The sequence below is a fragment of the Salvelinus sp. IW2-2015 genome, unplaced genomic scaffold (genome assembly GCF_002910315.2).
Source record: "Salvelinus sp. IW2-2015 unplaced genomic scaffold, ASM291031v2 Un_scaffold2500, whole genome shotgun sequence".
In the NCBI taxonomy this organism is placed as follows: Eukaryota; Metazoa; Chordata; class Actinopteri; order Salmoniformes; family Salmonidae; genus Salvelinus; species Salvelinus sp. IW2-2015.
The window spans coordinates 41,785-55,245 of NW_019943816.1; the positions used below are offsets into that span (position 1 = coordinate 41,785).

The 13,461-nt window shown below is 44.0% G+C and overlaps 1 protein-coding gene and 1 long non-coding RNA gene across 2 annotated transcripts in view; both read right to left on the minus strand.

The window, feature by feature from the left end:
• The window catches only part of LOC112074109 (extracellular matrix organizing protein FRAS1-like), a gene marked incomplete at its 3' end in the record, with an annotated part of 36,550 nt that extends 32,092 nt beyond the window's left edge, over window positions 1–4,458 (minus strand). Inside the window, exons 1-3 of the mRNA XM_024141330.2 lie at window positions 4,360–4,458; window positions 4,063–4,223; window positions 3,099–3,183 (exon numbers count right to left, since the gene is read on the minus strand). Coding sequence (XP_023997098.2) covers window positions 3,099–3,104 — 6 coding nt within the window. The remainder of the gene's footprint in view (window positions 1–3,098; window positions 3,184–4,062; window positions 4,224–4,359) is intronic.
• A 2,979-nt stretch (window positions 4,459–7,437) lies between these two features.
• LOC139025313 (uncharacterized) lies at window positions 7,438–9,553 on the minus strand. Its single transcript, XR_011476891.1, has 3 exons — window positions 9,282–9,553; window positions 8,730–8,870; window positions 7,438–7,576 (listed from the first exon to the last, which is right to left on the minus strand). It is a non-coding gene; the product is annotated as an uncharacterized lncRNA (long non-coding RNA).
• Between the last annotated feature and the right edge of the window lie 3,908 nt (window positions 9,554–13,461).

The window sequence follows — 13,461 nt, forward strand, 5'->3', positions numbered from 1 at the left end:
GCAGGAAAACTCCCCAGACCATAACTCCCATTTGAGAACTTGTTGGTAATCCTCAAAGAGGAGGGTGGACAAAACCAAACCCCACAAATTCTGACAAACTACCAAGGGCATTTGATTTATGCAAGAAAGGCCTCGCCATCAGTCAGGCCATGTGCGCCAGAACGGTAATTGACCAAGCATGCCAGGGCGCGATTGCAGAGGTCTTGAAAAAGAAGGGTCCAACACTGGCCAAAATATTTTTACTCCTTTGCATTCAACTGCATGTAATGTAAATAAAAAGCCTTTTGACCACTTTATGGAAATCGCTTTGTAATGTATACTTCAGTATTCCATAGTAAACATCTGACCAAAAAATATCTAAAGACCAACCTGAAGCAGCCAAACTTTGTGGAAATAAATATTTGTGTACATTCTCAAAACTTTTGGCCACTTCTTGGCCATGTTAAAAATTAAGGATTTTTTAATGATTTATTCTTTTACTTTGGGATCTTTAAGTACTACTTTAAACCAAATACTTTTAGACTTTTAACTCAAACTTACAGCCTTGTACCAGTGTTATTTACTGGGCTGACTTTCACTTTTACTGAAGGCATTTTCTATTAACCGGTATCTGTTCTTTGTACCTCAAGTAGACAAACTGCGCGTACCTTTTTCCACCACTTGATGGCTTATACGCTGTCTGAAATAGCCTCGGCTATATTAACTGTGTACTGTAGCCTCCGCGGATATACTGTGTCCTATAGCCGGTATATACCTGTTGTACTACAGCCTGGTATATACTGATGTACTATAGCCTTGCTAACTATACTGTGGACTATTAGCCTGGTATACTACTGTGTGTTAAGAGCCTGGGTATATACTGTGTACTATTAGCCTGGTATATACTGTGTTACCATAGAAGGGTATATACTGAGCTGCTAATAGCCTGGCTACTATACTGTATACTATTAGCCTCTGGGATTATACTGTGTACTATAGCCTCGGTATATACTGTGTACTATATGCCTCGGTAGTATACTGTGTGTAATAGCACCCTGGTATATTACTGTATACTATAGCCTGGTATATACTGTGTACTATAGCCTGCGTATATGACTGGTACCATAGCCTCGGTATTATACTGTGTACTATAGGCCTGGTATATACTTGTACTATAGCCTGGTATATACTGGCTGTCACTATAGCCTGGATTATACTGTGTACTATAGCCTGGCGACGACCGGTAAAGACGTGAATACCCATCACAAAGGCAGTAGACACGCTTGCCCATTTATTGTCTCCCCCTTTAGAGTTGTAACTGTACAGCTCTGGCCCTGCTAAATTAGGCACCCACCGTTGCCCCATTCAGACCAGAGTGGTGTACAGCCAATGTTAAATCATGTATTATCATTGTTGACCACTTCAGACCAGAGTGGTTTAATGCCATGTGTAAAATATGTATATGTTGCCCCTTCAGCCGAGTCGGTGTTAATGCCATGTTAAATCATGTATTCTGTTGCCCCTGTCAGACGCTAGAGTGGTGTAATGCTCATGTTATATCATTGTATCATGTTGCCCCTTCCTAGACCTAGAGTGCGTGTAATGGCCATGTTAACTCTTGAGGTAGTTAAGCATGTTTTCATCAGTGCCCTTCAGACAGAAGTGGTGTAATGATGTTAAATCATGTATTCCATGCTTCCCCTTCAGACATAGATGGTCTAATGCCATGTTAAACTCATGTATCCTGTTAGCTTCCTTCAGACCAGAGCTGTGTACATGCCATGTTTTTAAATCATGTTATCATGTTGCGCCTCATCACCAGAGTATGGTTGTAATGCCATGTTTAAATCATGTATCATGTTACCTCTTCAGACCAGATGTAGGTGTAGATGCCGCATGTTAATCATGTATACCTGTTACCTGTCCTTCAGACAGAGTGGTGTAATGTCATGTTAAATCATGTATCATGTTGCCCCTTCAGACCAGAGTGGTGTAATGCCATGCTTAAAATCATGTATCATGTTGCCCCTTCAAGACCCAGATGGTGCTAATGCCAAAATGTTAAATTCATGTATCATGTTGCCCCTTTCAAGACCAGCAGTGGGTGTAATGCCATTGTTAAATCAATGTATCCATGTTGCCCCTTTGTCAAGACCAGCAGTGCGTGTACTGCCATGTTAACATCATGTATCATGTTACCCCTTCAGACCCAGATGGCCTGTCATGCCCAGGTTAAAATCATGTATACTGTTACCCCTCAGACCAGAGTGGTGTAATGCCATGTTAAATCATGTATCATGTTGCCCCTTCAGACCAGAGTGGTGTAATGCCATGTTAAATCATGTATACTGTTACCTTGGGATGCAGACCCAGAGGTCTATGCAATTCACTATAGGCCGTCATTGCGAATAAGAATCTGTTCTTAACTGACTTGCCTCGTTAAATAAAGTTTAAATAAATACATATGTTTTATTTTTAAATTTATAGGGAATATGGTACAATTACTGACACCAGCCAGAGAAGAGAGAGAAGTCTGTACTGTCTCGCCCCTCGCCTCCACCCCCCCCCCCCCCCCCCCCCCCCCCCACACACACACACACACACACACCTTGTTGTGGCTGGGGAGTCGTGCCTAGCTGCAGAGCTAGGGGTGAAACAGCCTCATTCGACACGGATGGTTGCAAACTGACTATGGGAGCCTACTACTGCATGTCACAACATGTTAGCATGCTAAGCGCTAAGCTACAATCCGACAATCATTTAGAAATCCCCTCTGAAACATGCGAGGAGGGCTAGGCTAACCTTCCTCTGTGTTTATGAACGAGGCAGGGCAGGGTTGCTCTGGTTATGAACGAGGCAGGGCAGGGTTCCTCTGTGTTTATGAACGAGGCAGGGCAGGGTTGCTCTGGTTATGAACGAGGCAGTGTTCCTCTGTGTTTATGAACGAGGCAGGGCAGTGTTCCTCTGTGTTTATGAACGAGGCAGGGCAGGGTTGCTCTGGTTATGAACGAGGCAGTGTTCCTCTGTGTTTATGAACGAGGCAGGGCAGGGTTCATATTTTCATATCATATACACTTATTGTAGGTGTCAATACAGTTGTTGTGTGTTGTATATTGTACCTGCATGGACACTGCCTGGACCTGAATGGTCTCTGGTTGGGAAAAGAGCTGGGGGTCAGCTACACGCAGGGTGAACTGTCCACTCCTGGAACAATGCAACGACACAATACGTACGCACATTAGAGACAGGAAGATACAGAGAGAGAGACAGAGACAGAAGATACAGAGAGAGAAGCAGAGAGAGAGAGGAGAGAGAGAGAGAGAAGAGAGAGAGAGGAGAGAGAGAGAGAGAGAGAGGAGAGGAGAGAGACAGAGAGAAGAAGAGAGAGAGAGAGAGAGACAGCAGCGAGAGAGAGAGAGAGGGAGAGATAAATGGAGAGGAGACAGAGAGAGCGAGACAGAGGACAGAGAGACAGAGGACAGAGACAGAGAGACAAGGAAAGATACAGAGAGAGAGAGAGAGAGAAACAGAGAGACAGCGAGAGGGAGAGATAAATGGATAGGGAGACAGAGAGAGAGACAGAGGACAGAGAGAGAGAGCACCGAGAGAGAGAAGAGACAGAGGACAGAGAGAGAGAGAGGACAGAGAGAGAGAGGACAGAGAGATAAATGGAGAGGGAGGCAGAGAGAGAGAGAGGAGTGAGAGAGAGAGAGAGCAGAGAGAGAGAGAGAGAGAGAGAGAGAGAGAGAGGGATAGACAGAGAGAGAGAGACAGAGGACAGAGAGAGAGAGAGACGAGAGAGAGAGAGAGAGAGAGAGAGAAGAGAGAGAGAGAGAGACAGAGAGAGACAGAGCAGAGACGAGAGAGAGACAGAGAGAGAGAACAGGGAGAGAGCGACAGAGACAGAGAGAGAGAGAGAGAGAGAAGAGAGAGGAGAGAGAGAGAGAGAGAGAGAGAGAGAGAGAGAGAGAGAGAGAGAGAGAGAGAGAGAGAGAGAGAGAGAGAGACAAAAATATATAAAGAAAGAAAACATATATTGAGATCGACATCAAGAGACATTTCTTTCTTTCTCAGTACACTCACTTGGCCTGGTCCTTGTCGTGAGTGAAGCGGACCTGTCTGCTCTGTAGCTGTGCCCAGGAAAGGTGTCGTCTCGGACATCTCTATCTCCCTGCCCCCTCTAGGACAACCATACGGCTGTAGCAGGGGGCTGTAGCAGCTGGAACACCAAGCTCTCTGGGGGGCTGGCAGGTCAACATTAAATCAAAATCATTTTGATAAATATCACAAATCACACTTTTAGCAGAGAGAAGTGTGGGGTAAATTGAATTCATTATGCATTGGCTCATTAATACATTTCATTTCATTTCAGTCTCCTACCTGTCTTGATCCTGGGCAGAGAGTATGGTTGAGGTCCAGAGGTTTAGTCCCTCCAATGGGTACCAGCAAAGAGCCGCTGATATGCAGGGTTGGACTGGCTGTTAGCTGGAGGGGGGGGGGGGGGGGGGGATTAATAAAGAGAGGGAAGAGGTAGGGAGGGGGGAGGGAGGGGGAAATAGCAAGAAAGAGACCAATGTAGAAAAGAGGGAGGAAGAAAAGGAGAGAGGAGGTAAGATTCCTGAGTGTCCTACGATAAGGTTACAATGGAATGGATAAATGTTCTGTCTCATTATTGGGCTCCCCAGGGCTCTGTACTAGGTCCCCTTTAATTGTCTCACTACTGGTGTCCCCCAGGGCTCTGTACTAGGGCCCCTTTAATGTCTCACTACTGGTGTCCCCCAGGGCTCTGTACTAGGGCCCCTTAAATGTTTCACTACTGGTGTCCCCCAGGGCTCTGTACTAGGGCCCCCTTAAATGTCTCACTACTGGTTGTCCCCCAGGGCTCTGTACTAGGTCCCCTTTAATGTCTCACTACTGGTGTCCTCCAGGGCTCTGTACTAGGTCTCTTTAATGTTTCACTACTGGTGTCCCCCATGGGCTCTGTACTAGGTCCCTTTAATGTCTCACTACACGTGTCCCCCAGGGTTCTGTACTAGGTCCTCTATAATGCTCTCACTACTTGGTGTCCCCCCAGAGATCGTACTAGGTCCTCTTTAATGTTTCACTACTGGTGTCCCCCAGGGCTCTGTACTAGGTCCTCCTTAATGTCTCACTACTGGTGTCCCTCGAGGCTCTGTACTAGGTCCCCTTAAATGTCTCACTACTGGTGTCCCCCAGGGCTCTGTACTAGGTCCTCTTTAATGTCTCACTACTGGTGTCCCCCAGGGCTCTGTACTAGGTCCTCTTTAATGTCTCACTACTGGTGTCCCCCAGGGCTCTGTACTAGGTCCTCTATAATGTCCCCCAACTGGTGTCATGACTTTGCCCTGTTGGGTGAGGTTTATGACCCCCCCATAAATACCTTTTCCCCTTTTCTCTCCACTCTACAGAATGGAATCTTGGAAAGCCCTTTGTTAACATAGAGAGAGTATGGTAACATCAAAAGGTTGGGGAATGGAACAATATTTCCCTTTCTCAACCAGTTGAAAGAGTCCGTTGGTACTTAAAGAATATGATGTCAGATCAGTTGGTGTCTGGGACATTATTACTGATGATAGGACGACATACATTGTATCTTGGAAAGTCTACACATTCTAGTTATCAGATTCACATGGATTTGTTGTGCAATTTAAATGTTTAAACATGAAAATATTTGTGAAAAATTAAATCAAATTGTAGCTTCTAAATGAGAGAATTGTTTTCATAAGTAAACTTATGCTCACTCAGTGGCCACGTCCTATTGAACAGACATTGGTTGAGAACTATGAAACACGCCCTTCTCTCCCCCAGTACAAAAGCCCGTTGACGGAAGTCAACCTTAGTTCCCGATGACGTGAGGACTGGTGTCCATACGTTTAAAAGGGGTAATTTCAACTTGGTGGTGACGATCACCACGCTGGAATGGTGAATTTCAACTAGACCAGCCAGAGTACAGAGTGAGCTGATTATGGCAACTTGGTATGAACTATGAACGATTATTCACTATAGAAGTGATACATCCTAGACGTCGAGTTATCAGCTGCTGCTATAAACGTACGTGGCCTAGAAAAGGACAGACAATCTCCGAAGAACGACAGGGTACTTCAACGTATCCCCTCTACAACACTTCGACCAGAAAGATTCTTCAAAGGACAATGGCGATCTCTGCTGGGTAAACCAGTCTTCCATCTTCGACCCATCTATCGAAGCGCAGCTCATAGTAAATATATATATCTTTCCTTTTCTGAATGGCAGGTTATTAGAATGCAGAAGATTCTGTATTTATGGTAGCATAGCTTCTCAAGGTCTGATAGAGATTCAGTCCCTTTGTCCCTCAGTCTTCCCACTCTTTCATTCAAACCCAACCCCCTTCCTTTGTGTACCAGCCGTCATATCGGGTTAGCCAACTAGGGGCTTTTCATGACATGATTAGTAATCGGTGTGATCTATCCTGTGTATATATATGTCATTTGGTGTGATTATTTAGGTCTTCAGTAGATAAATAATTAAGCCAATTTGTGTATTGCTGATTCAATTTATAAGCTAGGGTTTGTGCAGATAACCAAGAACTTACGATAATCAGAATAATACTGATCGGGGTGACGATTAATAATTGACTGCTATTGATATAAAAGATCTTCAGATCTTTAAGTGAGTGGATTCGGGAGATAACCGCTCTATATAAATGAATGCTTCCGTGGTGCCCCAGGTTATTAATGGTTTAATTGTTGCATGGTTTAATTCAATCACGTAATCAATTCAATGTTATTTAATCGATTTGATAAAATAGCATGTCATATAATTTAATCAGGCTGAGACACAACACTGGTATCCCCCAGGGCTTGGGACAAGGTCCTCTCCTGTTCTGTCTACTGATGTCCCCCAGGGTATGATACTAGGTCCTCTCCTGTTCTGTCTACTGGTGTCCCCCAGGGCATGGTACTAGGTCGCTCTCCACGTGCTGTCTACTGGTGTTCCCCCAGGGCATGGTACTAGTTCCTCTCCTGTCCACTGGTGTCCCCCCAGGACATGGTACTAGGTTATTCTTCCTGTTCTGTCTACTGGTGTCCCCCAGGGCATGGTACTAGATCCTCTCCTTTTCCACTGGTGTCCCCAGGACATGGTACTAGGTACTCTCTTCCTGTTCTGTCTACTGTGTCCCCACGGGAATCGTACCTAGTCCTCTCCTGTCCACTGGTGTCCCCCAGGACATGATACTAGGTCCTCTCCGTTCTGTCTACTTGGTGTCCGACCCCTTTTTTTTTTTTCATTAGGGCGGCTCCCCCTTCCACCAGACCATGGTACTAGATCCTCTCCTGTCTACTGGTGTCCCCCAGGACATGATACTAGGTCCTCTCCTGTTCTGTCTACTGGTGTCCCCCAGGGCATGGTACAAGTTCCTCTCCTCTTTTCTCTACATGTATACACCAGAGCTTACCATGGCAAGTCCTGGTCTTCTTGTCGCTGTAGAAACCGTGGCCACAGTCCGGAGTACAGTATCCGTCTCTTAGGTAAGTGTTTTGTCTGCACACGGTGCAGCGACCCATCCCCTCACACTCCACACAGTCAGCTGAGCATGCTGGGTAACAGGAAGAGAGGAAACAACACCAGAAGTATGACTTAATAAGAAGCTGTATGTAACTGGGCTGAAACTGGAAAAAACGGACAAATCTTTCAACAACAAAAAACGACTGAAAAACCCTGTTTGTTCTAAACGAAGAGTCTTATGTGTATCTTCCTACTTCTACATCATTATGACATCACATTTTATGTTTGTTTCTGCATAAGTTGATTGAATAAACATAAACAGAGCTGCATAGAGTGAATGATTACACGGTAAAAATATGACAGTCTAAAAAGAGTAAAAACACACTCTGGCAACAGAGTTATTTTTACAGAGTGTTATATGCTCAAATTAGCGTTGATATTTAACTCTGAGTTACTGCCTTTCATTCTGTACAGTTTTCATTGAAAATAACTATGTTCTTTTTTTTTTTACTCTCTGCAGTGTCGTTCAGTATTCTTGAGTTAATTATTTTGAGTGATGTTTACTCTCACAACATAATCGCAATAGTTAATTCAACTCTTGTGGAATCAAACTAAACACTATTTTGGGGGTAAATATGATTACACGGTAATGTTCTGTCTACGGCCCATTTAAGGTTGAATGCAATATGACATCCAATCTCTATTGGTATCCATTTATGAGGGAGGATTGTCCAGCAATTTTACATCAGCCACAACTTACAATCAGAAGATATGTCAGAGCAGGGAGGAGAGAACTATTGTTAGACTACAATATCATGTAAACAGGAACAGCCTTCTCAGTAACAATCAGAAGGTATGTCAGAGCAGGGAAGAGAGAACTATTGTTAGACTACAATATCATGTAAACAGGAACAGCCTTCTCAGTAACAGTTACATCCAACCATTTACAGATTAGATTAGTTGAGGAAAATGTATATATTCCCTATCTTTGTGTAGTAGTAAATAAAAAAATAGCCCATGTACATGATTAAACACAGATACTGAAACAAACAACAACAACAAAAATATACCTGCAACAGTGGACAATAATGTCCCTCCCACATATGTGGATACAGAGTTTTAACTCCCTGTCTCTGGTTACTCTTAATGGAGTTAAAATGACTCAGTCCAAATTAAATCCAGTTAAAAACACAATGTTTTTACTATGTGATTTCAACTCTCTTTGATTTACTGTGTAGTCTTACGTGTACATAGCTTCAGAGAGGAGTCCAGGAAGAATGTCCTCCCACACTGCAACACACAGTGACCCTGCAGGGTGGAATAAGGAGTCTGGCATCGCCCACACTGGCCTGGCCCGTGGCACACTTCACAGTGTTCATCACAACCTGGCACGCAGAGAGAGAGAGAGAGAGAGAGAGAGAGAGAAGGAGAGAGGAGAGAGAGAGAGAGAGAGAGAGAGGGAGAGAGGAGAGAAGAGAGAGAGAGAGATAGAGATGAGAGAGAGAGAGAGGAGAGAGAGGAGAGAGATGGACATAGACATTGCAGAAGAGAGTGAGGGACAGAGACATTGACAAGAGAGGAGAAGAGAGAGAGGGGATAGAAACAGTGATAGAGAGAGAGAATGGAAAGAGACATTGACAGAGAGAGAGAGAAAGAGGGGACAGAGACATTGACAGAATAAGAGAGGGGACATTGAGAGAGAACATAACACAGGTTAGAAGGTAAAACTGACTTAAAACAGACAACAACACTGAAAGATTTAATAAGTGAAATTATCATTCTATTCAGGCACGTACTGAGGCATCTCTCTCCGTTCTGGTAGGACCCTGGGGAGCAGCCCTGGGTGCAGAGTCCATCCTGAAGAACGTGTCCTTCCATGCACTGTAGACAATCTGTACGCAGAGGACCCGTGCACTCATTACAGCTCCAATCACACTCTGGAGGAGGGACGGAGAGAGGAAGGGGTTAGGAAAGAAGAGAAAGGAGAGAAGAGAGGGTAGGGGGAGAGAAAAAGAGACATAGACAGAAACAGATAAACAGAAAGAGAGTGTCAGAATGAGCAAGAGAGAGACCGACTCAGTGAGCACAGCCTTGCTATTGAGAGAAGGCCACCGTAGGCAGACCTGGCTCTCAAGAGAAGACAGGCTATGTGCGCACACTGCCCAAAATCTGAAAACAAATCCAATCTTGATAAACTCCCATTTCTACTAGGTGAAATACCACAGTGTGTCACCACAGCAGAAAGATTTGTGACCTGTTGCCACAAGAAAAGGGCAACCAGTGGAGCAGAAACACCTCTGTAAATACAACCTATTGTATATTTATCGGTTTATTTATTTTCCCTTTCATACATCAACTATTTGCACATTGTTACAGCACTGTATACATCCAATAACATTACATTTGAAATGTCTATATTCTTGAAAAACTGACTTTCTGATTGTTTATTTTCCTTTTTGTTTATTATCTATTTCACTTGCTTTGGCAATGTAAACATGTTTCCCATGCCAATAAAGCCCTTTGAATTGAATTTAGAGAGAGACAGAGAGACAGACTTGTGAAAAAGTGAAAGTGAAAACAGAAAGTGAAAACAGGAAGTGAAAACAGACTCCTGAGAAACTACTTGTCTTCTACTTGTCTCCCATTTTTTGTGTGCGAACTGCGAAGCACTCTGTCTCCTTTTCTCTCTCTCTCTCTCTCTCTCTCTCTCTCTCTCTCTCTCTCTTTCTTTCGGCTAATTTCTCATTCTGTGTGTCCTCACACACCTCCCTCATCATCCTATTACATCCCAGACTGACAGAGCAACAACAATAACAATAACAACGACAACAATAATAACAACTGCCCCAGCTAACGCTGCACAGTCTCTCTACCCTGCCAGGGTTCAGGGGATTTTCCAGGGAGCAAGCGGCGGCGCGTTGGGTTGTGTGTGTGTTTGTGTGTGTGTGTGTGTGTGTGTGTGGTGTGTGGTGTAGCTAGTCAGGGGAATAAAACAGTTTTGATTCTATTGACTGACTTGGCTTGCTGTGTTGAAACACCTGCTGAAGATACTATCCAGCCACCGCTTCACACACACACACACACACACACACACACACACACTTCCACACTCACACTCAACACACACACACAACACACGCTCACACAGCACCCACACGCACGCTCACACACACACGCACGCTCACACACACACGCACGCACGCTCACCACGCACGCACGCTCACACACACACACTCACGGGCATGCATGCACACACATCACACACACGCAAATGCCACACACACAACACGCTCACACACCACACACACACACACACTCACGCTACGCACAAACACACGCACGCAAACGCACACACACACATACGCACACACACCCATTAAGCAACATATGCACACACAAAAAACACACACACAACACCTCTTCACGGGCTTTTGAATGGTAGGAAATAAACTTCTCCTCCCTCTCTGTAGTACTTATCTAATCCTGTCAGCAGAGTGGGAAGTGCTTTTATACCTGAGGGCGGAAGCCTGGACTTTTGGCTTAAAACTGATTAAGTTATTTCACCACAGATAAAGAGGCGCTGAGGCCCGCTTAGCAAACAGCCAGTCATATCCTCCAAACCACTGTTTGTTGTTGTTGTTGTTGCTGGTTTGATTGCTGTTGTTGTTTTGTTTATGTTGGTTGTTGCGCTGTTTGTTTTATGTTGTTGCTGTTGTTGTTTATGTTGTTGTTTGTATTTATTTATGTTGTTGTTTTATGTTTGTTGTTGTTGTTGTCTTATGTTGTTGTTATTTATTTAATTTGTTGTTGTGTTTTTGTGTTTATTTATTTATGTTGTTGTTGTTGGTTTTTTTGTTGCTGTTGTTGTTTATGTTGTTGTTGACTTGTTCTTGTTGGTTTGTTGTTGTTTATTTGTTGTTGTTGTTGCTGTTGTGTTTATGTTGTTGTTTGTTGTTTATTTGTTTGTTGTTGTTTATGTTTGTTGTTGTTGTTGTTTATTTTGTTTTTATGTTGTTGTTTATGTGTTGTTGTTGTTTGTTTATCGTTGATTGTTGTTTATGTTGTGGTATTTATTCATGTTGTTTGTTGTTGTTTATTGTTGTTGTTATTTATTTAGTTGTTGTTGTTTGTTTTTTGTTGCTTTGTGTTTATGTTTGTTGTTGCTGTTCTTGTTGTTTTGTTGTTGTTGTTATGTTGTTGTTGTTGTTGCTGTTGTTGTTTTGTTGTTGTGTTTTGTTTATGTTGTTGTTGGTGTTTTTATGTTGTTGTGTGTGTTTTGTTGTTGGCTGTTGTTTGTTGTCTTTTGTTGTGTTGGTGCTGTTGTTGTCTGAATTTGGGGAGATTTCTGCTTTGTGCCACCTAAAACGACTACGTGTTAGTCTATTTTGAAAGCTATTTAATAACCTGATTGATTACAAAAATGATGGATGAGAAAAAAAATGAATGTATGTGAAGCATAATCCCTCTACCTCTGTGTTCAGTAGGCCTACATGTACCTCTACCTCGGAATGTTCAGTATGTTAGGGTACTGTCAGGCCTACTGTACCTCGACCTCTGAGGTATACTGAATGGGCACAGCTGTCATACTTCGTTTTGTCTTCTAAGAGCTGGGGTCTAAGGTTTAGGGTTACTGTTCAGCCTACTGTTACCTCTACCTCTGAGGTAGTACTGATGGGCCACAGCTTCATACTGTTTTGTCTCTAAGAGCTGCGGTTAAGGTTAGGGTTACTGTCAGGCCTACGTACCTCTACCTCTGACCGGTTACTGATGGGCACAGCTGTCATACTGTTTTTGTCCTAAGAGCTGGGTTAAGGTTAGGGTTACTGTCAGGCCTACTGTACCCTCTACCTCTGAGGAGTACTGAATGGGCCACAGCTGTCATACTGTTTTGGTCTCTAAAGCTGGGGGTTAAGGTTAGGGTTTACTGTCAGGCCCTTACTGTTTAAAAAACCCTTTTTTTCTTTTAAACCTTTTCCTGAGGTATACTGATGGCCACAAGCTGTCATTACTGTTTGTCTCTAAGAGCGGGGTTAAGGTTAGGGATACGGTTTTGTCCTAAGATAGCTGGGGTTAAGGTTATGGGTACTGTCTTGTCTCTAAGAGCGGGGGTTAGGTTCGGAGTTACTTGTCTTGTCTCTTAAGAGCTTGGGGTTAAGGTTAGGGTTACTGTCTTGCTCGTAAGAGCTGGGTTAAGGTTAGGGTTTACTGTCTTGTCTCTAAGAGCTGGGGTTAAGGGTTAGGGTTACTGTCTTGTCTCTAAGAGCTGGGGTAAGGGTTTAGGTTTACTGTCTGCTCTAGAGCTGGCGTAAGGTTAGCGGTTACGTACTTTAGTCTCTAAGAGCTCGGGCGTTAAGGTTAGGTTACTGTCTTGTCTCTAAGAGCTGGTGGTTGAAGAGTTAGGTTACTGTGCTTGTCTCTAAGAGGCCTGGGTGTTAAGTAGGGTTACTTCTTGTCGTCCTAAGAGCTGGGGTTAAAGGTTAGGTTACTGTTTTGTCTCTAAGAGCTGGGGCTTAAGGTTAGGTTACTGTACAAGGCCTACTGTAACCTCTGCAAGCGCGATGTGGTTGTTGAGGTAGCTACTGAATGGGCAAGCTGTCGTACTGGCACCCCCGAACAATCAGAACCTTATCCCGGGTCGGCACGAACGTACACATCCCTCCCATCTCACAGACAGACACATGGCTACCGCACGCTGAAAGGACACAGTATAATCATGATGTTAAAGGATGGAGATTGAAAGGACAGTCCATACTGCAAAAAAACCCACGCAGACACTGTGGCAATAAACAATGATAGCCTGGTAAATGTAGTCTACAGTTCTGTAAAAACTGGGTGGAGGCAGAAAGCACTTTTTACCTCTGCAGTGTCTGTCTCCTTCGGCATAGTAACCCAGCGGGCAGGTGGGGGCACACAGCCCTGAGGTCAACAGAAAGCTGGGGGCGGGACAGGAAGTACAGGACAGAGGCCCCTCCCCAC